Genomic DNA, 26918 nt, shown 5'->3' with positions numbered 1-26918 from the left:
TCAGGCACGTGGTTGACTCCTGCGCCGCTCAAGAGAGGGCGCCACTGCCTCGCAGAGCGCACGATTGCGCCTTCCACCCGCACTCGGCCGGCTCCTCGTCGCTACAGCTGAAGGCGGCGACAATCTGACGAGACTTGCTTGAAACGACGCTTATCTCAACTTCCGAATCAAGCAGGGAGATAATAAAGCACTGCAAAATCTTTGTAAATATCCCAAACAAGATTCTGCTCTTGCCGGGGTAACCCTGCATGCTCATCTAACACGTTGACGTCATTGACGTCATCGAGCGGGAACTCGACGAACGGGAACTGCCGGGTGCCCGTGCTACGCACTTCCTCCGGCCTCACAGTAGTGGAAGCTGCATGTGTTTCGTTTTTTTTCATTATCAAACTAGTTTGACATTCTAACTCGTTAAACTAGCTTATCTAACAAAGGGCTTATCTTTTTTCTCCGAAAAAATTCACTTTTCAGCCGTCGGATGAGCGCACTTAAGTCGAAATAACTCATCAACAGCGCACATAGCACGGCTCGTAAGCGCACGTCTTAAGGTAACGATGACGGGTGTGAAATTTGTTTCCCAATAAATGTAACAGAAGGGGGGCTAACGCACTTTGCCTTTTGCTTCTCAATACAGAAGCTATCTAATATCTCCTTCGAACTTGATTGCGATGTTCTTGTGCATATTCGCGCAAGTACGGAAAAATGACGTGACACTCAAAGAGGCAGTCTTCGCCGCTCATTCAAAGCTCACTATTGTAGAGCGTTAGGTGGAGCACGGGGGCGGGGGGCAGGGCAGGCAAATGGTCATTTCGTGCTCCGTATGCCATGGCAAAAAAAAAAAAAAACTTTTTTCGGGGGGGGGGGGCACCTCCTGGCCTCGTCACTGCTCCGTCTTAATCTATTCTGTGGTATCAGTACTTTTTAACTATTTAAAAAACAAAAACAAACAAAAACATGGTCGATGTTGTGTGAAACACGCCGATAATTGAAGCGAGCTTGAAAATAGCATGATCGGGAGAAGTTATATTTATTTTTTTTTTGCAACTCCGTTCTTGTACAATGGCTTCCCCTCACTATGTGTATTAGTGCAGTGAAGCCAACTTTTTAGCACTAGCGTTGATATATAATACGGGTTGCCTACATAGGAGAAAATAACATGTAGATTTAAAATAATTTTAAGCCTAAGAAAGCACACCGGGCAAATAAATGCTTAGAGAAAACGTTTTGGCTTCCATACGGAAGCATTGTTCACAATCCGATTGTAAACAAGACTGCCGCACGGAACCCGAAACGTCGCGTCTGTTTAAGCTTCTATTTGGCTGGTATGCTTTCTGTTGTCATGTTTAATCCTGACCGTACGGTATTTCGTCGAACTATACATTTAGAAATGACATCAAGCGCAAACAGCAGACATTTGATACATTTAAGCGTTTTTTTTAAACGTCTGCTTTTTTTTTCCGAGAAAAAAAAGATAGTTGTCTATCTTCTTTTCAACAGGTGTGCACGTTGGGGCTAGTTGCTGAGACATTATTTGTGGACAAAAACTGCGTTTGTAGGCGACGTTGTTGTAGGCCATCTGCACGCATACGCCACCAGTTCCATGACGTCACTACGTCACGGATATAGTGTGCATATTTATTCATTACGAGGGCCCAGTTCTTGTTTGGCGTTTCGACCGCGTTAGATATCTGTTCATGTTGATGATATACGCAAGAGGAAAGCAATTCAGTTTTGGCAGATGAAGCAGTCTACGAAGTCTCGGCTTTTGTTTTTACTGTTTTTTTTCGATGAAAATGTGTTATAATCACATTAACAATAATACTATATGGAGTCTTATGCCACAAAAGTGTGATATGATTATGAGATATGCCGTAGTGTATGGCTGTGGAAATTTAGACTATCTGGCGTTCCTTACGGTGCATTAACATCGCACAGTACGTGGACCTCTACCGGGTCGCGTCTATCGAAATGCGACCGCCCAGGCCGGGATGAAACCCGAAACCTTGGGGTCAGCAGCCGTGCACCATAACCACTGCCCCACCGCAGCGTGACCCGCAGCGCACGATGCGAAAAAAGTTCGACTCGCATGCAGAGGACGCGGCTTTAACCTGTTTCGCGTCTCTTTGTGTTTCCAGCATGGAGGAGGAGCAGGATGCCGGCGTGGCCCAGCTCTGGGAGGTGTTCGACGCCTGTGACACGGAGCGGACGGGACGCCTGGACGCCCGAGGCCTGCAGCTGCTGTGCCACAGGCTACAGCTGGCCAGCAGGGCGCCCGCCCTGATCCACCACCTCTTCGGTCGGCGCAGGCAGGAGGGCGTGGAAGGGAGACCCACCACCACGGTAAGTGGTCTTGTTGGCTAACGTTTGCTAAAAGAAATCTTAGTCGAAATCATGAAGAATCTAGGAAATTGCACCATCTCCCACTAAAGGGAACCACGAGTAGCATGCGAAGCAGCGCGTGGGTGGACATAAAGTTCCGTTCATCACGGGCGCTTTACCTGACGTTGACGCGCCCGTGCAAGCGGAGCACACCAAGAATTAACGGTAGTTTCTGTTGCTGTCACTCGTCCCGAACTCTTGCTGGAGCACGCCACGCGGGTTCATTGCCACGCCACACGGGAGCACGTAAGTTCATCGCGCCTCTGCAGAATCTCGTTCCCCGCCTCCATCACAAGATTGCAAAGAGAGAGAGAGAGTGAGGGGGAGAGGCCACAGCCTCTCACCCAGCCCTTGCTGGGGTAAGAAGCTGGGCCAGTGCTTGGGCCAGCTGTAGCGCATGTGCAGTAGGGGTGGTCACACACACCGGATGGAACTCGGAGAAAAAGCCGCTTCGCATCTAAAAAGTCAGTTACGCCGAAAGGGCGAAGCAATGAATGCGATAGCAGCATATTCGAATGCTTTACGAAGCAAGACTAGCATTTTTAGGAGCCATATTAATTGTAGTAAACATGCGCTTGCTAGGTGACCAAGTCTCATGCGGCGTGGCCACAGTTTCGCTGAAAGGGCGAAGCAATGAATGCGATAGCAGCATATTTGAATGCTCTGCGAAGCAAGACTGGCATTTTTAGGAGCCATATTAATTGCAGTAAACATGCGCTTGCTAGGTGACCAAGTTTCGTGCGGCGTGGCCACAGTAGATGACCACAGCAAGGTTCGTGCGTAGTGACGGCATTGTTGAGAAGCGCTTCCCGTGGGCAGCGCATGCTGGTACTAAGGGCCATACGTCGTGTGTCGCCGCTGGTGGCAGTTTGTTATGTGTACAGTGTATCCATATGTGGACGGCCGCTCCAGGTACACTCTCGGCACCGTTTTTTTCGTATTGAGAGCGCAGCCCGTAGAAGCTCCCGCCTGCTGTGGGGGCAAGAGCCGCGCGCTGATCGCTGCCGCGATAGCGCTTCAACCATAAGCCCCTCCTGATCGCCCACGAGATAAGCGCGTGCTCTCTCTCTCTCTCACTCACTCACTCACTCACACACACACACACACACACACACACACACACACACACACACACACACACACACACACACACACACACACACACACACACACACACACACACACACACACACACACACACACACACACACACACACACACACACACACACACACGTGAATGAAGGCGACCGCAAAAACCAGGTGATACTGTGTATATAATCGCTATCGCAATAAAACTCAGTAGAGTCACTGCGAAAGGCGAAAGCAACCTTTCTATAGAGCCCCTTGCTAACACTTTTGGACAACTACTACGGGTGTACAGAGGCACCCACTTAAACCATTGTACCTTTTATGAAATCAGAAAGCTCTCACTATACCACCATTAAACATTCTACCGAGAAGCTATGCACAGGCGTGAGCAAAAGCGTGCAGACCACGGGGTCACGTGGCCGAAGACATCCACGCACCATCTAGCGACGAGATGCTTGCTGTGATGCGCATGCGCGTCCCATCGTATCGGTTGGCCCCTCATGTCCCTTTCTTTGGCGCGGTGCGGTTACACCGCTGGTAGGCACAACGACAACTGGGTGTCGCTTTCCTAGCGCCATCAAACTTGTGCCGTTTATATATATATATTTTTCACGTAGCGGCTGCAACGAGGCTGGTTGTAGTGCCGGGCTCGCATCGTAATTTATACCGGTTGATTAGCATAACTAAGCGTAGCTAGCATCGTAAAACCTGATAAAGCCAAGCACACAAAATTAAGTTTTTTCGCAAAGTTTGTTCAGAGAAAAAGTCTGTGAATTCCAGCTGGTTTTTGAACGAGACATAAATATCTTGCCACGTATAGTGTGACAGTATTTGGCCCACACGCCCGAGTCCAAGCCCGAACCTCCGCTCTCTCATTTCAAATTCAAACATCCTCTTTTCAACCCTCGGTTGAACAAAGAGTCTTTACAAACACCAATCACATTTTGGGACTCGCATCATCACAACCAATTGCAGAAACACTTTCATTATAGACACTGCATGGGTAAAAATCACGTTACCAAATACAACACGCAAACGGATAGGTTCTCCACGTGTGACACTGTCTCCCATGCCAGGCCGTGCTGCCTCTGTCGGCCGACTTCCGTCGGTGGCCGTTCTCACGCTCGAGCCCCGTTGTCTCTCTTATTAAATATTGCTTCGTAGAAGCCTCCTTAAGAGCGGTGAGTACACCGTTGCGCTCCGTGCGCTTACCAGGTGTACATGCGACAGCGAGGCGCCCCGACATCTTAACAACAACGGGGGAGATTATGCCAGTCTCCCTGCCGCCACTATGTCTCGGTCAGCCAAGTGGTCGCATCCCCGTGTCATTCTCAATGACACGCGTGCATGCCAACAATGGCTTAAACTCAGACGGTGGTGCCTGACCTGCCTCTTGCCAGACGCTTTTCCGAATAAGCTTTCCCCTTCTAATCCCGAACGGGGGCGACCTTGACTGCTCCGCTTGTGAACCGTGAGAACGAAGAAGTCTCTTTTCTTTCCCACGCTCGGGTCTTCCGCGTTCGCCTTCGCGGAACCGATCAGTTTCCTTAGTTGACAGGTCGGGAACTGGCTACGCGCTCTACATCAGCCGCATTGATTGCGCTGCACCCAACATGCTCGTAATTGGTGCCTCATACTAACTCCGTGTGTGAGACCGGGCTAGTTGGTAAGTCGTCAAGAGAAAGAGAAATGTGGCACCTGACATGAGACTACATTCTGGGAATGAAGATGAGCGTTGACTTTCCAAATGATAGTTTATTTAATTATATGACACATATGAGTTTTTTAAAACATACATACAAACAGTATAAATAGTATGTGGCAACACAGGGTGGCCAGCAATGATACTAATTTTAGGTGCTGGTTAATGCTGGCTCATGATGATTAGGCAAGGCTAAACAGTCGCTAATGTTCCCTTTTGTAAGTGTCTTATTGTCAGTTGTGTCCTACGCGACCATGTGTACATTGACAGTGACCTGATTTTCATCGTCTGGAATATTTTTGCAGGTGAGTTTTGAAGAGTTCAAGGAGGGCTTCATATCGATCCTGACTGAAGCGGAAGATGAACCACCTGCGAGTGAACTGGCCACAAGCGATGTTCCTGGCAACGTTGAGGAAGCCGGGGACAGCCAAGAAGTTTCTGGCTCGAAGAAAGGTATTATAGCTTATGGAATTTGTTTTTAATTACAATCTATACTCACGGGTGCCTTAAAAGCTAACAATAACTTGTTGAGTGTTACTTGCCAAAACTACATGATGATTATAAGGCACGCTTAGTAGAGGGCTTCGAAAATTTTGTCCATCTGGTGTTCTTTAATAAGCACTGATATTGTCTAGTAGACAGACCTCTAGCGATTTGGCTCGACCGAACTGTGACTGCCGCGGCGAGAATAGAACCTTGGCCCTTGGGTCAGCAGAAGGACCAGTGTAACCACTGTACCGCTGAGGTAAACATTGATTAAAAAATGCGAGAACAGTGTATTTTTGCCCAGTGCTTAGAATCCGAGGCACCATGAACAGCTGAAGAACGTTCTCGAACTATATGATATTGCAATCTCACCTTGACAGGTTACATTTGGCTTACGTGTGAGGTGGCATAGACCGATTAATTTTAACTCTGGAGATGCTTGGAAGTGATACAATGCCACAGACAAGTATGCTGTGTGGAAAAATCAAGCTGACCCTTAGCTTGCATTTCTGGAAATACTATTGACACTTACTGAAGATGGTGAACATCCCGAAACTTGGGGAATGCTTAGTGAACGCTTAGTGATATTCAGTTACTTCATGAACATTAGGAAATTTTGTATACCGTAGCATAGGGCATTATGTAAAATGAAAATATATTTGCATCATGGCTTCTACATTAGAAAATTTTCTATGTTGTGTGTTACTTTAGAAAAACATACGATTTCATATTAAATGTGAGCTTGATGTCTAGAAGTTTGAGACATTAAAAGGAGTTGTCTGATACGGGAATGCAGCTAAACAGCACCTCGCACGTGATGTTGATTTAAAGGCTCCTAAATGTTTTTCGTGAAATAATGTGTAGGAACGTCTGACCTTCACTGTTACTGTTCTCCCTTGCCCATAGTTACGCATAGTTATGAAGACTTACCTATATGGCTGATAGCTTCTGTTTCCAATAATTTCAGAAAACTGATCTGACAAAGATATCTGGTTTTATTAGAATCATTTGTCCACTTAGGATTCTGTAATAATGTGTGTGTGATTTGATATGATCGTGAGTTATTGGATCAAATGATTCCACATAAAGACTTGTGGCAATCTCATATTGGTATAAGGTTACTTGGCTTACTGGTTTATCAAGCATATTGTCTTTCTGTTAAAAGTCTGATGGAGGTAATGCAGCTGATGCTCTCGATTTTTACAGGAAGGTTAGGAGAAAGCATAACTCAGAAATGGAATGTATTTCAGTCAGAAATAGAATGTATTTATTTTTCAATGCATTTATTGGGAGTCCTGCGGGTAAAATCCAACGACATGTGGCTTGAATGTGCTTGAAGGCCCTCGCGTAGCCACAGTATATCTCCTATTGCAAATACAAGGAATAGGGCACTTATCATTAAACATAATGAATGATCCAGTATTTTTAGAAAAAAATGATCATATTTAGCGATTTACGTGACTAAGGTTAATGCACAATAATCTCAGATTGAAATGCGACTCAATTTTTTTAGTATGCTGCTGTGAGCAATCTTTTAGTAGTGCTATGCAACGAATGACTGCTGCGAGTAATTTCTTGGGATACCACGTCATGTCGCTGCAAATCTGGCTGCTAAAATTAATATTGGCTCTGATGTAAATGCTTGGGTCATAATTACGCCGATATGACACAAGCTGTGGGTGCTGGAAGTGAAAGTTCATAAATTATTTAGCCATAAGCTGTCATGTCATAATCCATGAGCACAGTACAGTAGGATATTATTATACTCATATTTCGATATAACGAAGTATTGGTTATAATGAAGTAAATTAAAAATATTCTTGCAGTAGGTACAGTGTTAGGAATATACCTTTATAACGAATTTTTGGATATAACAAACAGAATTTCATGAAATATGCAATTTTGTTATAGTCAGTCCTTTATTATTCTATAATGTTATTCTGTGTTACTATGAGGTTTGAGTGTAAATGGAGCCTGAGGGAACCAGGAAAGTATGTTTTATTTAAAAGAACTTTTGTTTAGTGAGAGATGAACAGGGGTACATTGATTGATATGTGGGGTTTAACGTCGCAAAACCACCATATGATTATGAGAGACCCTGTAGTGGAGCGCTCCGGAAATTTCGACCACCTGGGGTTCTTTAACGTGCACCCAAATCCGAGCGTACGGGCCTACAATATTTCCGCCTCCATTGGAAATGCAGCCGCCGCAGCCTGGATTCGAACTTGCGACCTGCGGGTCAGCAGCTGAGTACCTTAGCTACTAGACCACCGCGGCAGGCCGAACAGGAGTACAGAATTCAGGTGTGAAACCAGTCGTATTGGTGGTGATTCCATTTAAGCAGTAGTTCTGCTCAAGAGACATTGGTTTGCTGGAATTCTACCATAAAACATTGTGCAATAGGATTAGTACAAATGCGTCCATTGCTCTGAAACTTTGAAGGTCGACTGTTTTAGTTTTGGTTTACATTGTATTTAGCTGTAATAATTTATATAGTACACTACTATTACTGGCAATCACTCTTATTAAAGTGAACATTGAACAAGGATCCAGCATATCTTGGAATTGACATTATTTCGAGTAGTATTGGTTCTTTCGGTAACTCGAGTTTGAAGAAATTCATACTTATAGCAGCTTTGTATACGCTCAAGTGATGCAATGTGCTGTACGTGATGAAAGCATTCTTTGCTTCGCGAGATTTTTTAAGGTATCCTCTATCACATGCCTATCTATTGCCACATTACAGCTTCCATGCTTGCCAGGAAAGCCTCTTCTCGGACTGGCCACAGGGGGGCCTCTAAGCACCGTCGTGCTATCTGTGAGGCCTTTGCGTAAACCTGTTACTGCAGATGCACCGAGCACGCCTGCCATTTTACAGTTTAGCACTTTCATATTCGGTTATAAGATTTTATTTGTTCGCTTCATAAACTAGTTTTCGCCGTAGCTGTAAGTGACTATATTCTACGTCGCTGTAGGTGTGCAGTCTCCGAAGTCTCTTGGACAACATTGCACATGTGCTTGCGGTGTTTAAGTAGACCACCATGGACATTGCATTTGCATGTTTTTTTTGTGTAGGTGTATGCATTGTGCAGTCTGAATTCAATTTGCATGGATTTGTTCGTAGATGGGGCACTTGGTGAAACGTTTGCAGTAGATAGCACCATACTTCTTTAAAGCTTTCAAACATTGACATTTTGGGAGCATTACTCAAGGGGTAAAAACTGGTGAATGCTTCCAGACACTGTATATTTGTGGCTGCGAGTACCCCTTTTGTGTACATACGACATGCACTGTCACCGGCATTTCTCAGAAATGTTGAAAGATGAAAATATCAAAGCAAATGGCTATTGTCACAAACTTTAAAAGGGTGGTGGTCTGTGCGAGTTGGGGTTGCATGACATTTTTCATGAGTTGGCAAAAAATCAGAACAGATCAAGATATAGAAGGCAGAACCACTCCCCTCCATAGTTGTTTTGTAAAGTTTTTTTTTCTTTTTTGCCATTTATTCTAAGCCGTGCTCATTTATGAAAGTGTGTTGTGCCGAAATTTCTTGAAAAGGGATGTTAATTTTTTTTTTTGTTTGCAGACTAGGTGAGTGTTGCGTCAACACGAGGTAGAGGGATGAGAGGCAGTTATATACAACTGCCTTTCGTATTAAAAAAAAATGAAGTGTCTTGTTATGTGCAGAAGTGGTGATAATTTCGAGCACAAAGACTTGTGGGCCACTCCAGACGTCAGTATGTGGTGTGTGGGTCTTCACAGGTTTCTTCTGCGTGGCCCAAGATGGCATCCTATGTTCTGGGGGCAGTATAACGTCACGGAACTTGTGCATACTGGTTCCGTGAACCATTAGCATTAACCCGTAGAATTAACCAAGGGATTTAAATGACACCACCTTATAGCCAACTGATAAGGTGTTGATATTGAATCGACCAGTAGTTTACCAATAGAGTTAAATATAGTTAGCCATTATAGTTGACTGCTCAGAGCTGACCAATACAATCAATTAGAAGTAAACGACGCAGTTTTTGTTGAGTTAGCTGATAAAGCTATAAAGAAAAGTTTCCCGTTTGGTGTGGCTATCAGCATAGCTCGGCAGTATGCCATTGAGTGATTTCTTGACTTTTTACAGTCACCCTACGATGTGAGACGTCTCCACTACGCCACCGACCGCCAAAGAGAGGGAAGCCCCTCAGCCCCCTTTTTATCCGGTTCCCTCTTGGCTATGTGTCTCAATCACTTCTCACATACAGGGACTCGTGCTGGGGCCGGGAAGTAAGAGATGCTACGACCTGTTTCTGTTTACTGATTAATTAAATTTAATACTAACTGCAAACATCGTATACCCGCATACATCAACCATTACACAAAATTATAACACAAGATTTACACACTCGCGACGTGCGATGCAGGATACATAAGGGAAATAACTTTGACAATACAATGGTGCGACGATACTAAGTAAACACAGGCCGACACAAATGATAAAGTCATTAATTAATAAAACCGCACTATGTCTCAATATGCCGCATCCCTTCTCGCAAAGCTCGTTTAAGTAAAGGAGGTGAAGTTGGTCTCACGAATGGTCCATGTGGTCAGTCTTCACCGTCTTCCTCGTCTTCGTTGTCTCTCTCGGCGATTTCCATCTTAATCTTCTTTCATAACGTCCCGCAATCACTCGTTTCCTCGTTTCCCATCTCTAACTTTCATTCCTCGTCATATCATCTCTCCCTCAGTCATCATCCCATCGACTCTCATTGCTATCTATTCACACCGTTATCTTCTTTTTCCATTCCGTCTCTCTACCATCTCGAGCTCGTCGCATCATATCTCCGACTCTTCTCGCATCGTATCTCTGACCCCTTTTTGTAGGACCCGACTCCGCCCTACCGGGGCACCAAACCAGTCGCCACTCCACGCGGCATATCTTTTCTTCTCAGTTCGAGTGTATCATCTTCGGCGGCCGCCCCCACAGCCTACACCAGTAGAAAACCCTCTCCCAAACAAAGCCGAGCAAGTAACAATGTACAAACTCAAGCCTCGGGGAGAGTGATGGGCGAGCCGTCCGAAGACACTTTAATTACGGGCGAACAATGGTCTCGATGCTTCCGGTACTTGGTGAGCCGATGTCCAGACCAAGTCTCAACGTTTCCATGCAGCTTGGTGTCTCCCGCGAAATTCTCAGTAGCCGCCGCTTCTTCGTCATTCACTGCCGGGGGTGACCATCCGCGCAGAACGCAGTAATGAGTCCTGGAGCCACGGAGGCTGACAGAAGTCAGACCGGTCTCGCACAGGCACTGCGGAAAAGGTCGCATTCCCCGAATCAACAAAAGGTGCTCTGCTGCTCCCCCATGCCACAAATCTGAAGGGTGCGCGCGGATTATATCCACCGTACACTGTCACACGGTCTGTAGACGGCAAGGCGCCGCCCGGTCTTCGCGTTTGCGCGGGGAAGCCCGCGAGAATAGTAGAAATAATCCTTCCGGTATTTCACTCCTGAATGCCCATTCGTTACACCGAAGGTTTTCTTTTCCTTTTTTTTATGCGTGGATTTGAGAAACGAGCGTACACATCTTGAAAGGAGCGGGGTTCAGTCCGTGTTTGCGGGGACGTCACAGATGGTTCCGGCCCTATCTTCTTTTCTATTTCTCATTCTATCTTAATTTTTGTGGCATTGCTTAGCCACTAGCGCTCTAGAACTCATATTGTAGTGAAATTTCACTATTTAATCAATTCAGAGCTTATCGATAAAAAAAAGGTCCTTCTATCGTGTCTCTAAATCGTGTCTCTAAATGCAAACCCTCGCTGTCCAGTTACCGAATAAAGCACTTATCAACTTCACTGTTTGGGCCAAAGCGTGGCGTGTGATGCCGAGGCAAGTGTAAAGTACAGTGGGGAGTGTATTTTACATAGGAAGCTCTGTGAATGCTGTGAAGCAAGTGAAGCGGTGTGTCCTGTGATGTGCCCTCATGCTTGTGTTCTCATTGTAAATTATTAAATTCTTGCAGATCGGGAGGTGTCCCCAAAGTATGTCCTGGGTGAGAAGAAGTACGGCCGAAGGTCGCGACCAGCCTCACAGGCAGATGTAGACGTGGAGATCTCTTCGGATGAGGATTTCAGTGCTGATGAAGTCCTCAGCCCAACGACAGCTGAGGGTTCTAGCAACGTGGCGGCAAAAGCTAACCCCAGTGTAAGAATAGAGTGAATCTATTGTACCTGCATGTCTAGGTAGGAACAGGACAGGGTATTGCTGAAATTATTTCTCCATGAAGGAAAAAATAAATGTTATAGTATTTGGTTATGACTTAAAAATGAAAAAAATGACGACACAGGATAGAAATAGTAAATATCTATTGACTGGTCAACTTCTTGACAAAAAATGTTTTATGTGCCAACGATTAATGGTCAGTGTGGTTAGTGGCAACGCTACCATTTGCCGCATGTTTTGTTTTTCGTTCAGGATAAACATAGCCTATGCTTACATCTTTAGTTGTTAGTGTGCTATAGCTGTGTTCACTCACTAGGAAATTAAAATTTCCGCAAGAGTGCCGGCTGTTCCCGCCATGTCCTTTTGTGTGGAAGTTGCTTTGTCCCTCTGATAGGTATACACTACTGTTATTGGACAGACGGGCACACTGCGTTGTTACCTCACCTGGTCGAGAGCGTTCTGCGAGTGTCTTCACCTGAAGAGTTTATATCTTACACTAAGGTCAAGACTGACTCGCCCGACTTCTCGTTGTGCTTATATTTTGGCTGGTACTTATAAGTATGGCACGAACTAAGTGCTATGTCGGTCATAATGAAGCAGTGAAGCCAAGGAAGGTATAGGGACCTTATTTGTAGTAGTTGTGTTGTAGTTATTATAATACAGATTTGAAGGACTTAAACTGGATGTCAAGACAACCCGCTCTGGTTCGTTATCAAACCTGGAACCTTTAGATAATGTACTTGGTTCTCTATCAGTTGAACTATATTCAGCAGTGGTCGTTCCCTTGTACAATTTATCAGCTATTACTCTGCATGTAAACTAGGCAGTGGCACTCAGCGCTGCTCGTAGCTGTGACGGTGAGGCGGAACACTATTTTGCTAGCTGTTTTCACTTAGTACGTGCTGTTTCTACAATCCGGCAGTTAAATAGTATTACTAGCTCTGTATGTTATCTGAAGGCATAATACAATGCCGCGAGGATAGCCAGGCCTTAGTATCCCAGGGCTTATTGGTCAGCATTCATTTGTACTATATCAGTACCAGGCGAGCTGTAGCAGAAAACGCCCTGTTGTGCCCACTAATGTTGGTTTATTTTGCAGGACGTACAGCCGAAAACGACGTCGGGTGTGCCCAAAGCGACCGCAGCTGTTTTGCCAACCAGCGTACTCTCTTACCCAGAAAGTGGCTTTGACGACTCTGGTCACTTAGCGGGAAAGTTTCCTTCGGGCGACTTCGGCTTGGCCCTCTCGAAGGACTCTGCGGAAGGCGCAAGGGAATCGGAAGGGCCACTGATGCCTCCGGCGTTGTTCGCCACCGGTTTCGACGTTGCGTCGTCTCCCATGTTTGGACAGTCGTTCACCGTGGGCGGCGGCTCGGAGTCGGCCGAGTCTAGCCTCACGCTTCTAGAGACGAATCCAGAGGAGTACCTTCGGGCCACATGGCGGAAGTTGAACGTTGGGAGCGACGGCTATCTCCATGTTGACGAGTTGGCGGGTGTCTGCGAGCACATTGGCATGGAAATGGATGAAGAGGTATGTTGTAGAGACACGAGTGATGATGAGTGGTAGTCATAGGTGGGCACAGGGTTCTCTGTTCCAATAGGGGAGGCCGAGTTTCACCACAGTGGTGAAACACACCTCCTATGATTCCTGAATGAGATTCAAAAATTGAAATGCAGCGATCTTGTGCTTGTCACCCGGCCTGTAATTTCTACCCAGCTCTCGAAGAATATAAGTGGGACGTAAACAGATCTTGGAATGTGACATAAGGGTCTTAGGCATTTGTTATTGCCAAAAACCCATGTGGCGTTAACCTTGTGCATTCGGAATGACTAGAATGGGCAAACCTTTAAAGGTAGGGGGCAGAATTTTTCTTAAAAGACTAGGAGGGCAGTCCTTCCTCCTGGCCTCACATCCCCCGCACACGCTTATTGTGGCAGTGATAACAATCTGGAGAGTTTTGCATGCCAAAGCCACAATATGACCATGAGGCATGCTGTAGTGGATGGCTCCGAAAATTTAGACCACCTAACTGGAACTGGTATTGCACAGTAGGGGGCCTCTAGCATCTCTTGAAATATGTATGCCATGGCTTGTATTGAAGCTCTGACTTTAGGGTGAGCACTCAATCACCATAACTGCCGCAGCATGACAAGCGGTGACAGGTGTTCCTATGCAACACAAGTGTATGAGAAAAATGTCATAAAAAAGAGCCTTGTACTGTTTTGCTGACCCAATTTTGGGAACTTTCTAGGGACCATGAAATTGTCAAAAAGATAAGGCAGCCTGAAAGAAAGAAAAATAAATAAATAAAAGGCATATATTTGACAGGTATCTAATTACTTGGGGATAATGTGAACAAAAGGACGGTCTGATGTCCACCACGGCGGTCTAGTGGTTGTGGTGCTTTACTAGATCCAATTGCAGATGTGGCGAGCGCCTTCCACTGGCGACAAAATGCTAGTGGCCCATGCGCTTAGATTTTGGTGGGAGGTCGACATTCACGGAACCCTTCCCCAAGATGTAATTCATAACCCTATTATGGTTTTTGAGCTGTGAGACCTCACTTCTTATTGTCATCAAAGGACTGCTTGACCCCAATGAAAAGCTTTGATCTGAAGACCTAACATGTTGAGGATGATGCGAAATTTCAGGGTAACAGTGCATGGCTACCCCTCTTTGGAAGCCCCTGATGACGCCCTTGGCAAATTTTTCGAGCCTCTTCTCACTTGAAAAACACTTCTGAGGCTTCTGTTAGCATGGAACTGACAAGACAAAAATAAGAAGACTTAACGCAAACGCACAGTTGTTGCACAAAATGCATGCAAAGCATGTTCGTGCAGATATTTGACCACTTTGAATATTCGAACGAATAATACGGTATTTGAATTTGTTTCGGTTCAGATTTAAGTTATAAGAAATTTTGAACTGTTTGAAATTTACAAATATCGTGAAAAGCAAAATATAGGTTGGACAGGAATATAGGTCAATCCCCCCAACTTTGAATCTTTAAAAAATAAATTTTCAAAAATCGCAAAGTATTGGGGCGCACCGGTATCATGATAAATACGTGACGACACAATAAGCTGCACTGTGGTGATGTTTCTTTTTATTTCTACCCTAATCTTATGTAGTTAAAACGCCAGAAGGCCAGAAAGTGCTGTCACTCAGACTCGTTCCAAGTTGAGTCCGACAATGCCTGTTTCTCACTAGTCACGTCCCAGAGTGCATCGTCCTTTGTTCTATTGAGTACGTTGCTGATGCAGCATTTGCGGAACGACTTGCACAGCATCTCTTCCGGAAGAGATTTCCAAGCTGGACGACACCAAGACACAAACCATCGCAAGCAGGCAGCCAGCGGGTGTTTTGGGATTGTCGCCCAGCATTCACTCATTGTAGAGCTCGCGCACGCTACCTTCGAAGGGTTTATTGAGTACCGTGTCCAGTGGCTGGAGGATTGTTAGTCCCCCCAAAGATCACGACAAGGTTCGCATGGCCATCGGACAGAGCTCCCTTATTTACATCGGCCGTGAGGTGGCCTCAAAATGAGTCGAGAAACAGCATGCTCCGTCGCTGAAAAAGCGCACAGGGTCGTGAATTCCACATGAGCCGGATCCACTCAAGCATGGGGGACTCATTCATGAACCACTTTTTGTTTGCTGTCGTGATAGCATCCCAGGGAAAATTGTCTTTTGGTAGACATTTTCTCTTAAAAATGATATAAAGGATCAGCTCCTTTCCATCGGCTGTGCATGCGAGTGTCACTGTAAATCACGAATGCTCGTTGACCGTTTTCAAAAGCTTCACTTGCTTGAATCCTTTAACGGTCACAGTCTAGTTCGAAGGCATATTGAACCAGATCAGAGAACCGCCAGTGTTGCCCATATGTCCCGTGAAACAAAGAAAAGGCAACGGCACCAGCCGAGCGCATCCAAATGTGCTCTGCGTCCCCGCTCCATGATTGCGGTGGAACGCAAGAAGCGCGCGCGACCAGTTTCTTCGGAAACCGAAACGGCAGCACTTCTCTTTTGCTACCGCAAGACGCCGCCAGCATGACTTGGCCATCCAGCAGTTTGCCTCAAGGAGCGGCGTTCCACCTCCTAAGTGTTCCTCCGTAAATGCAGTTGGCCTTTGGCTAGTGCACAGGTTGCTCATTTTGTCTACGCCATCTTCATGCACAGCTTGTGCAGGCGGGCACATTACATAGCATACTTTTATGAAGCATGTTAATGCTTGAGGCAAGACAATATTTTTTCAAAGGTGGGAAATTTTGTTGGCAGTAACTGCCAACAAAATTGGCAAAATTGGTGGTTGAATCGATATGGGTCCTTTTCTTCCTAATAAAATAGTCGACGTCAGATTTCTTGGACCCTCAAGGGATTGCGAAAACGTCCTGAAAATTGGGCAGTCCGGAAAAACTAATGCGCAAGTGAAAACATACTTTTTAATAGGTATTTTTTGTTGACAGAGAGGCTTGCGGCAGGAGTGCAGATTACTCATTGTAATTCAGCAAATGCATCGTTTAGGTGGCTATGAAAAGAGCTGAAAGAAAGAAACAAAAGAAAAGCAAAATTCAATGTGACCAACGCTACCACTTCTTATTTTCGTTTGCGCGGCGTTCTACTTGCCCACGATGATGTCTGCCTTAATGTCGGCTAACGTCGTGATGTCGCTGTACACCGATGACAGTGTGAGTGCTCGCGTCAACTCCGACCTCGTTGGGTGTGTAGGCCCTGCCTCTGAGATCACGGTGTCGGAGTCATTGGAATCCTCTGTAACTTGATGAATGATTTGGTCATCAGTCAATTAAAAGCTCGAGGTGTTTGTCAGCGTTGGTGAAGTCCTCAAAGGCTATCTCGGCTGGAATCAAAACATCGGCAGCGTGTAGGTTGTCGAAGGCAATGTCCGTTGGTGGAAGTTTGTCGCACATGCTGTCCACTCTGGGTGAGGACGGCCGTCTTAGCGTCCACTTGTGTGAAGCTCGCGTGGCGAATACAGTTCCAGAGGGTGTGTTGCGTAACTGCTTTCCACGAGTCTGCAAGCATGCCGGCGGCAGACCATAGGTCAGCAGTATAGCTTTTCTCACAGCGGGAGCGCAGGCTGCACAGCGCCATGTGGCTTATGCTACGGCTGGCAAAGGATTGGTGTGCGCTGGATTGAGGCATTTTTCGTTTCGAGGGTACGGCAGCCAAAATAGAAACGTTGATAGCCACTTCAAGTCTGCACTTAGCAGTAAGAAGTTCGGAAAATCGGATGACGAAAGCTATAAGAGTCCGGGAAATCAGGTATGTCCGGAATTTCAGGCGTCTGAGAAATCAGACGTCGACTGTGCACACAGTTTTGATCACACCAGTCATACAGTTTGAGTGATCTGTCAGTTCGAATTCGAAGATCTTGAAATACTATTGAACACCTTTATAAGTGGCACTAATGTAACCGGCAGCGTGTGTAAGAGGCACCAGGTGCATACTACATCAAAATACGGGTACCACATCCTCACCAGAATGAGAAACTTGTAGTGCCCTTACTATAAGGCACTCCTCAAATGAGGGACAAGAAATTCTCACCAATGTGTGCTTCTTGTGGAGGGGTTCAACTGTGTTGATATTCTGCTATGAAATAGCTCTTTATTCATGCACAACTCTCAGAAATAATTCTAGTTGGAGTGAAGAGTGGTATCGTCAACCTTAATGTGTTGCATGCACATCACATGGCTGTTTTGAAGTACTGCCGCGAACCCCTCTCCCCCCCCCCCCCCCTCCTTTTTTTTTCTTTTTGCGAGTTCTCTCTTGCTTGGGCAGCGCTGCTCCTTGCAGTGTCAGGTTACCAAGTGAGTTGGTGAGTCTCTTCAAGAGTCTCATGAAGCTCCTGTTCTCGCTCCTCACAGATGATTGGTCAGCTCTTCCACACACTCGACTCCGACCAAGACGGCAAGATCAGCTTTCAGGAGTTCCTCCAAGGCATGTTCCAACACGGTCGAGCTCCGAGCAGTCGGAGTGTCACGCCTCCACCCCTGGCATCTCCCCTGCCAGTGGTGCCACCATCTCCACTGCCATGTGCCAAACCTATGGGCCCGTCCGAATGTAGCATGGCCAACAAAACGACCAACTCACCGGGCCATCACCGTCATCACCCTGGATACCGGTGGGTTGCACAAGGGCTCATTTTTCTTTGTTAGGCGCAATCTTAATGAGAACCAAGCCAAGAAAAGCATAGGGGACTATATATGTCGCAATTATGAGATAAATGGTGGTATAAATGGTATGAGTTAAATTGTATGTCTCCTGTACTATTCATGGCTTGATATTTTGCTGGTTATCATTTGGGTTAAGTATTGTCACTTCGTGTTAAGTGAAGATTCTGTACTTCACAGGTTCGCTGAACACCTCCGTCATCTTTTTTTTAACATGTTAAGTAAACGCGTGCCTTGAGTTCAGATTGCCATCATAAACAGTGTCAAACGGGGCAGTGCTACGTGTCGGAGATGGCCATAAAATAGCGAAAACCCTGTAGTCCACTAGTGAGAACCAGAAGAATCCGACCAGAAGGCAACGACAACGCAGCAAGCACGACATGGTTGCGTCTGTTCTTGTACCAGTCTGACTATATTGCTTCAGAAGGAATATATAGTTTCTGGTCTCACAGCGTCGTCGTCGGTCGGCCTCCTTCCACAAATTGGTGATGTGGGCTTCTCCTGACCGCTCTCGCTTCCTGTTTTGCACTTGACTCAGCCACTCTGCTTGGCCTAGAGCGGGCAGAAGCTCGAACAATGCAGTCTTTGCAGTCCTTCCCGAAGCCAGGCAATCGTGACCTCTAATCAGGTACAGTCATCATGGCCACAAACCCGCGAGCCTTAGGTTGCCGCTTTCAAGCTTCCTGATTTCTGGTCATCACATGTGTTGCCCTAGCAATGTTGTGTACCACATATCTAGCAATCGCTGACTTGTAAAACTATGACATCTTGTAAAGTGTGTCAGACATTTGGTTTTTGAATCACTTCAACTCGTCTCTGCAATGAGTGTTGTGCTCTCACTGTCATTGCTACGATCCTCGTGTCTATGGCTGTAACTTCACCCCTGAAAACGCGACCGAAATTTTCAGGTTTACGCTTATTAGTGAGAGTTATTGAATTCTTTTTGTTAGTTTCCATGCCTTTGCAGGTTGTCGTTACACAGGAGAATTAAATAAGCTCACCTGGTAGTGTGGTGGTACCTGTTGGAGCAGATATCAATCACTCCGCATTTTTCGTCTCTGTTGTCATACAGCCAGACTGCATGCATGCTGACGGGCATACCCTGACATGGTCTCCGATATTGTATGCAATCTGTTCACATGCAATCCAGGAGGCCAAGACTGGGCGACGCTCAAACCGTCAAGTTCCCTCGCTAGGGATGCCAGCGTGTTTCATAATTTGAGGTGGCAAGGCGGGCGTCAGAAGGATGGCTATATGTAATTGTCCGTAGTGGCTTAGATATGCAGCATGTCGCTAAGTTTGTGGTAAGAATGATTTTATGATGCTCTAGCCTAAACACTAACAGAACTTCAATACTTGTTTCAAAGTTCCTTTAAAAAATTTCAGCTCTGCCCACAGCCATATATGTCCCTCTCGTGGAGAACTTGCGTAAATGCTCAATGCAAAAGTGCTTACTCATTTTTGTGATTGCCCGGTGTTTCAGACAGTTTTTGGTCAGAAATCGTAATGACTCAGTAAATTTTGTCCAGGACTTCGACAAACCTGCTCAGCCATAGGTAATGTTTTAGGTAGTAATGATGGATCTTTAACTCTCTATATGCACAGTATTTACGTTAGCTGATCGATAGTACATATAGCAGCTGGAATGACTGTATTTCACAGGTAAAGGGCAGGGGCTCCATGGTTCTGTGGGTGGAGTTGGCATTTTTTCTTGTGCTGTAACAGTGTATACGACAACGTTAAGAGGGCTGGTTGTGAGACTTTCACTTGTCCATCTAGATTATCATCTCCTGCGGCAGAAGTTGGCCTTGCAGATCTCTGACACTAATGTACGCTTATCTTTCTTCATTCACTTTACTTAGGCGGAACCGCGGTGCCCAGAAGTTTAAAGAGGCAGCCACAGGTGACGACGAGATGTCTGACCAGCCGGTGTCTGGAGCCGTCGTACCGATCTGGGAGTCTGGCATCTTTTCCAGCATTGACCCCGACAACACTGGGTGAGCAGACAGAAAAGCATTCAATTTCCCTCCTTTTCAACTTGCTGTTGCGCCAGATTAAAGCTCCTGCTTGTGACAGTACAGTCGAGCCCGCTTATAATGAACCTGGCGTGACGCGGCATCCGTTCGCTGTATCTTGAAGTTCGTAGTAAATGAAACACTGCTTTTAAAAAAGCTGCGAGTGAAAACACAAACTTTTTTTGCCCCAAAAAGTCCGTGATGCACGTGTTTCGAAGAGCAGAAGTGATAAGGGCGGTGTCGAGTTCACTTAAAACGGCAGGATGTTCGTTCGCCGAGGCCCGTGGCATAAGCATGAGGCACTGGCTCCAAAGTTTCGTCGTTCTCGCACTTCAGTTCCTCCAAATCGCTCTCGCCACGTACTTCATTCACAATGCCCAATCCGTGCACGGTTCCGCAGTGTCGGCATCTTCATCGGCCGTAATTAAACCATCGCAACAGATGTCCCATCCGCTCTCCAAGGTTGGAGTCGACGACGCGCTGCCACAAATCGCTGCCGCAATTCGGAAGCTTCAGGCTAGACATCGGGCCTGACGTCGACGAAGTCAGCCTCACGAAAACAGTTTCGTGCGCATGTAGCCGTCACCGCCGCCCACGAAACATTAACCATCTCCACAGCTGAATATCGGGACGCTTGAAGCGGCAAGTTGGCAGCCAGGTGGTCAACAGCTATGAGCAAGCGCTCCGCAACGCAACACCTAACACGTGGATTATGCTCAAGCCAAGCGGTCACACTTTCGACGTTTTGTTGAGCGGCAAGAAAAAGTGTGCTAGTCCTTCCCTCGGTCATCATGACCACACACGTACACCAAGAACGAGCAATACGCACACACGTGACACATGGGCCAGAACGCGTGGAACAGCTCTGGGCCTGTTTCCAGTCAGAAAACAAAACTAATTTGAGCCAGCGTGGTGTGTGTCGTGGAGCGCTGAAGACGGGCGAAGGGGTTGTGATCAAGAGAAGAAAGCAGACTTGCGAGAAAAGGCCAAGGAGTTGTGATAAAGAGAGGGGAGGATGCGGCGAGAGGGCGACCTTGAAAACCAAAACGCACGGGAAGGAGGCAAGTTGGGTAGCTTGCTTGAAAGGTTCGCGAAACTTGCACGTAAAAAAACTTGGAAAGAGTTCCTGCGCACGCAGAAGTCAAAGCATGGCTGCCTGGATTGGTGCGCGCGGCGGTGTTCGAAGAATTGGCGGCTGTGGTCAAAAAATCGTTTTGTTGCGCCGGCGGGTTTGCGTGGCCTCACGAACTTCGATATTTTGCGATACGTTCCGCGCAAATTAACAGCCGTTTTTGCGCTTCCGCACGTGCGCGGAAGGCATGCTGAGCCGAGAGTGAAGTGAGCGAGAACAAGTCTTAAACACGAAACGAATCGCAAATTATCAGAGTCGGTGGGGTAGCGTACACGCGTGCACTAGAAGCAGACTATCGGATACAGTCGGTGGCTGACGATGTTGGCAAATGGTCTGGCCACTCTAGGCCGGCGACGCTAACATCAGTACCAGCGATCAAAAACAGGGTACATGGCCGACAGGTCTTCGAAAGATCGGTGGCAGTGTAAAAACACGGGCCTCTTCTGGTGATGCGGGGTGCTCGGAGTAGCGGGGGGACAAAGGGCGGAGGGGTGCGTAACAAAAATCGGTCGGGGAGAGCGGCAACTAGAGGGTCGCGGAGGCAGGGTCGGCGTTTAACAATAAGAATGTATGGGCACCTCGCTGATGCCTGATCGGGGGTCGAAATTGGTTTCCCGGAAAGTCGGCAGACCGCTGATTCTGTTCGCTGTAACCGATCAGCGGCGCTCGGAGACGTTTGTTGTAAGTGCGATTTTGTGCCATTGAACCATTGTATATTTTCGCAATCACACGGATATCGTTCGTTTTAAGCAAAAGTTCGTTTCAAGTGGGACTGTTATACGTGGGCTCGACTGTATTCGAATCGCTAATCGAACACACCGTAAAAAATGCACCGTTTCAGATGCATATGCTCGAAGGACAACCTCGCGTTGAGTTACTGCGTTTGCCATTTTTAACCGTTTTCAATCAAAACAGTTAGTCACGTTCAGTCTATTCTAGTCCATAAGAAAAGCAAAGCTCAAGTAAATGAAGTTCACTACAGTTGATGCAATCAGAAAATGCATGCGGAAATCGTGCATTTTTTGTCGGCAAAACTTTTTGTCGGCAAAACTTGTGGAGTTCACTCAGAGTCACGCATGAAATATATTTCGAGCTTCGGACTCACCTGGACTCAAACTCCCGATATTTTCTTCAGCTGGACTCGCTCGGACTCGCACTCCCAAAAGTTTTGTTAAGCTGGACTCACTCGGACTCAGGCTCACGGCTTGATGCGACTCTGAGTGAGTCCGAGAGAGTGGACTCATGAATCTGTCAGCCTAGAATTAGCTTTTTAGAAAATGGTGTCAATGCTCTGTAGCACCAATATCTAACGTAGTCGGTCCTCTTCTTGGTACCGTTTGACATAGTATCATTGAAAACAAGTTCTGAGTACTTCCAAACCAGTGAGGTCACTTTGCTTGGAAGAGATGACAGCATGCGATATATAATAACCAAGAAATTCCCTGGAGGAGTTGGTGGGGCGAGATCAATGCAACCCCTTAGATAATTCACACCTCTAATTATTAAATATTGAAACGGTGTACGAACGGGAGTGCTTTAAATACCTGTGAGTAGACGTGAGTACAAATGGGAATCGATGTAATGCTGATATGTAGTAATATTTTGAAGATGACTAGATAAAACCTTAGGTCGGTAAAAGAATGTCTAGCTAACTCATGCTCACTCAAAAAATATATTTTGTGCTTCGGACTCGCTTGAACTTAGACTCAACGAAATTTTCCTGAGCTGAACTTACTCCGACTCGCACTCACCAAAATTTCGTGCATCCAGATTCACTTGAATTCAGACTCGCGGAAATATTACTTATTCGGATGCACTCAGACTCAGACTCGGGACTCGATCTGAGTCTGAGTGAGTTTGAATGAGTCTACTCATGAGTGAGTTCGCCGATCTATGGTGGCAATGAACCACAGAAGAGCCTGTTGAGCCGTGCCTAACCCTAAACCTCTGTGGCTGGACTGCATTTAAGATTTAAGATTTAAGATTTTATGGAGGTTGTTTAGATCACATTTTATGAATGCACAGCAATGATTAGATCCATAGCCATAGGCTAGTAGGGGGTCTAGCAGGAGAAAGTATACAAGCAGAATACAATTAGTATAAAAAATCAGAACATCAAAGAAACTTTTTTTTTCAAGAAAACGAAAAAGGTACACGAGAGATTTCATTGGGATTTAGGGTGACGTAATTGCTTGATAGAACATACAGAAATGTGTACATTCCTCATAATTAAGCGAATAAACAAGTACAGACGAAACATCAAACTATGTGTAAGATTTTGTACATGGTCAATACTATCGTTCTACATGTTGCACTTGTTGGCAGGGGCCCAAAAATGAACCACAAATGGTTAGTGGATATCTCTGCAGTCCAGCAAGAAGTACCACTTTCAGGCATGCAGCGAGCAGCTGTTGCAAAAGTCAAATCCAGCTTGAGCCTTGAAACGTTTGTGTAATTTCAGTGATTTCAACTGCTGCCAGGATTTACACGAATGCAGTCCAGGATTTGATGAAGTGCTAAGTAGTCCACGTGACATCATTACAGCAGTTGGGCGTTTTGTCAGGGACTAGTGCGAAGAGACAGTTTTTGGCTAAAGCCTGTCAAAAAACAAAATGTATCACTAGCGACCATCCTTTCTCGCGAACAAGGAGTATAGGAACCGTGAAAGTGTCAGTTTTGTCATTCATATGGTCGCTGACATGTTTTGCAATTGCTATGGTTTCTAAGAATGAGCGCACACTTACTTCAACTCTTTAAAGTATGGAGTGTTGAACTTGTTGTGGATACATGTCACCATAACAGCCTGTGTTCATATGTCTCAGCTTATGCTTGAATACTGCTTCCGTAATGCACTAAACTTTTGCTGCAATGAGGATGTCATTAATTATCGGATTATGTTTAGTTAGCATGAAGCCTTTGCTGGTATCGGACTAATACACGTACGCTTGTAGCCAGTGGCATGAAACCCTTAAGTCCAGGACTTATCTTTTTATTTTTAACAGGGCATTCATTTGATGACGAATTGGTAGCTAGGCAGGTGGTTGTTGTTGAGTGGGGTAAATTCACGGTGCCATGTGGTTTACAAAAGTTTTGGGACAGGCATGTTCCCATTGTGCCACCTCGATGCTATGACTCCACCTCTGATTAATATTAGATGTAGTTAACGTGGTTTTGTGTCACTTGAAGCTATGGTATAATTTTGGCTTGTTTGTATAACTGTGCCACTACTTTCTCCATCAATGCCCTACTTCTGAAGAGAAAAGTCACCACCGTTGTCCCTGGGGAATCCCTGTCGAAGAAACAGGTCATTCTTTCTGTTCCTCTCGCATGATTCTCAGTTCGTTTGTTTCGTATATATACATCTTGAACGCAAGCCTGCATATGGATGTCGAGACCGCTGAGGAGTATTTCAGGCATATTTGATATTGATGTCGTCACGTACAAGTCGTTTCTTGTGTGCATTGACACATTTCTTGTTTTGCGATACGTCTTCAGTGCCGGACGCGGGCTTCACTTGATTTTTGACTCGTAGCCCTTTGACGTTCTTCTTTCCCAGATGTAGTCTATGAAGTAGAGCAGGAAAATAGATTGATTTGCTGCATGTCGTCTCGTCTTTCTTCATACGCATCCTGTGATGGCCGTTGCGTCGCATGATCATTGGCCCTGTACAGTGCACCTAGGTAGTCTCATGTTGTTCTGCATTTCTCTTTTGCCTGTACATTCCTATACATACCACTTGCATGATAACTACATTTAGCCTGTGCATTACTCTCTGCAGTGACTCAACAACTTGTGTATCGCTTGCCCTAGCTCATTCGGAAGTGTAGGACACGGTATGGAGTCCTTCTTGTTGTGATCATTCTGGTATTGTACTGTTTGTAGTCCTCTTCAGGTGCATTGACGTAGTGATCATATCCACAAAAAGAAACAAGCATTGCTACCTGGTTGTACATGTGTGAAATGCACTTGCACGTGAAAGGTTCCTGGCAGTTTGCATGTTCTTTTCAAGTTTGTGTGTGCAAAAGCTTGATCGCTTGTTCCAAGGAATTGATTACCCTGTATGTGATGTGGCATGTTAATCACAGGCGTGCACTCTCTAGATGTATAAACCGCTTTTTTGGAAATCACTAGTATCGGGAAAACTGCACAAAAATGTGGACAGAAGGAAAAAAACAGCACCAGCACATACCTGCAACCGGAATCATTTTTGAAAACACGCAAAAATGTATTTTGCAAAAGCCACACGTGTGCGATTAAACACCGAAAAGAACCTCCATGTGTGCCGAGCCTTCATGTGTGCCATGTGTGCCTCCAAGATACTAAAGTCTCTGCTTTGTGCAGTACTTTGGATAACGTGGCGACACAGCTGTCTGTGGCTTTTAAACCGAAGTAAACTTCAACAAACTCACATGTCGTACATTCTTTGTGTTGCCTAGGACATCGGTTTCTTGGCAAACCAGCTGCTATCACAATCATGGCAATGTTATGGCACACTTGTTAAAGGCTATCCTTTCATTGACAGTCAGTGGTCATTGGAGCTCTTATTGGGACAGCGGCACATCTGCCCAATGCAGTTGTTACCACCAGAGAGAGAAACAGAGTATACCACAGTTTGATAGGTCGTTCCTATGTTTGACCCTACACTCAAACCACTTCTGTGCAGTGCCATACAATTTTTGTTTGGACAGCCCCCGTAAATTCCACTCCATTCATCCTTCGTGGCAAGCACCACATGAGCACCATACTTTTAACCAACCTTCTAGAGATAGGGTGACACACCGTTCTGGTTTGGAATACTAGCGAGTGCCTTCTTATCAGGATCACTCTCTACGTGATTCAAACATTTCAGCTTCTATTTCGAGCGGCGCTGAATCTTTTCAAAATCACGAGCCGGAATGCCCGCAGGAAACCGTGCCTCCCGGAGCCACCATGGCTGCTTAGCGAAGCTTTCTGCGACACTGAAAGAAGGTGTAGGCATGTTTTCTTTCATGCTAGCATAAAGTTGTTTGATTGGAAATCCAAAATTGGCCTTACAAAGTGCGGAGAATAAGGCCAGGAAACATACGGGCCACCAAGTTGAATAACCAGATCTAGAAACTGTGTCGTGCCTTCTTTTGGAACCTCAAAAGTGAAATGAAGCCTTGTTCCTTTTTGCTTGTGAAGTTTCAGAACATTCACTCGTGCACTGACAAATTTACGTGATTCTGCAGGAACGAGATACTCCTCACATTTGTCCACATTTTTTTGCAGTTTTACCTGATAATGGAATACAAACTTGCCCAACAGTCTCTTGGCAGTCTTTCTTGGCAAACTGAACATTTAGTTTTAGTAGGAAAGGTAGGCTAGCTTGCTGTAGCTAACCTAACCTTTTTGTGTTACTGCCAGCCCAAGCCAGCATCTTCCTAAAGAATGAGCTGGCTTTATAGAGTACCCAATTTTTTTCTTTGCTTTATTCTTATTCGCACCAAATCAAAACCCTTATTTCAACCAAGGATGACTCTATTGAAACTAGATTGGTGTTTGGAATGCAAACACAAAAGCATACTAGTTTTTTGTTTATCAGAATCTTTGTTTCCTGCATATAACACTTACCTGATGTGCTACATGAATATCAGGGTAACCTGAATATAAGAGATGAATATCAGGACAACTTCGATATCAGTTACAACCAAAATTATGCACCTACTTCACCACATTTGCTAAGATTTTAATAC

At 45.6% G+C, this 26918-nt stretch overlaps 1 protein-coding gene across 6 annotated transcripts in view; it reads left to right on the top strand.

Annotated features, from left to right (window-relative positions):
- Positions 1 to 26918, top strand: part of LOC119168255 (uncharacterized) — a 523033-nt gene that overhangs the window by 111260 nt on the left and 384855 nt on the right. For 5 of the 6 annotated variants that reach the window (XM_075867239.1, XM_075867238.1, XM_075867237.1 and 2 more), the window contains exons 2-8: positions 2136 to 2340; positions 5478 to 5625; positions 8405 to 8476; positions 11667 to 11848; positions 12966 to 13397; positions 17752 to 18008; positions 19920 to 20054. In XM_075867239.1, the coding sequence (XP_075723354.1) occupies positions 2137 to 2340; positions 5478 to 5625; positions 8405 to 8476; positions 11667 to 11848; positions 12966 to 13397; positions 17752 to 18008; positions 19920 to 20054 (1430 nt within the window). In that variant the 5' untranslated portion in view covers position 2136. The remainder of the gene's footprint in view (positions 1 to 2135; positions 2341 to 5477; positions 5626 to 8404; positions 8477 to 11666; positions 11849 to 12965; positions 13398 to 17751; positions 18009 to 19919; positions 20055 to 26918) is intronic. The other variant, XM_075867240.1, reaches the window with a different exon arrangement.

The sequence above is a fragment of the Rhipicephalus microplus genome, chromosome 6 (assembly GCF_043290135.1).
Source record: "Rhipicephalus microplus isolate Deutch F79 chromosome 6, USDA_Rmic, whole genome shotgun sequence".
Classification (NCBI taxonomy): domain Eukaryota; kingdom Metazoa; phylum Arthropoda; class Arachnida; order Ixodida; family Ixodidae; genus Rhipicephalus; species Rhipicephalus microplus.
Note: the sequence above shows the minus strand (reverse complement) of the source record. Positions and strands in the feature narration are given on the sequence as shown.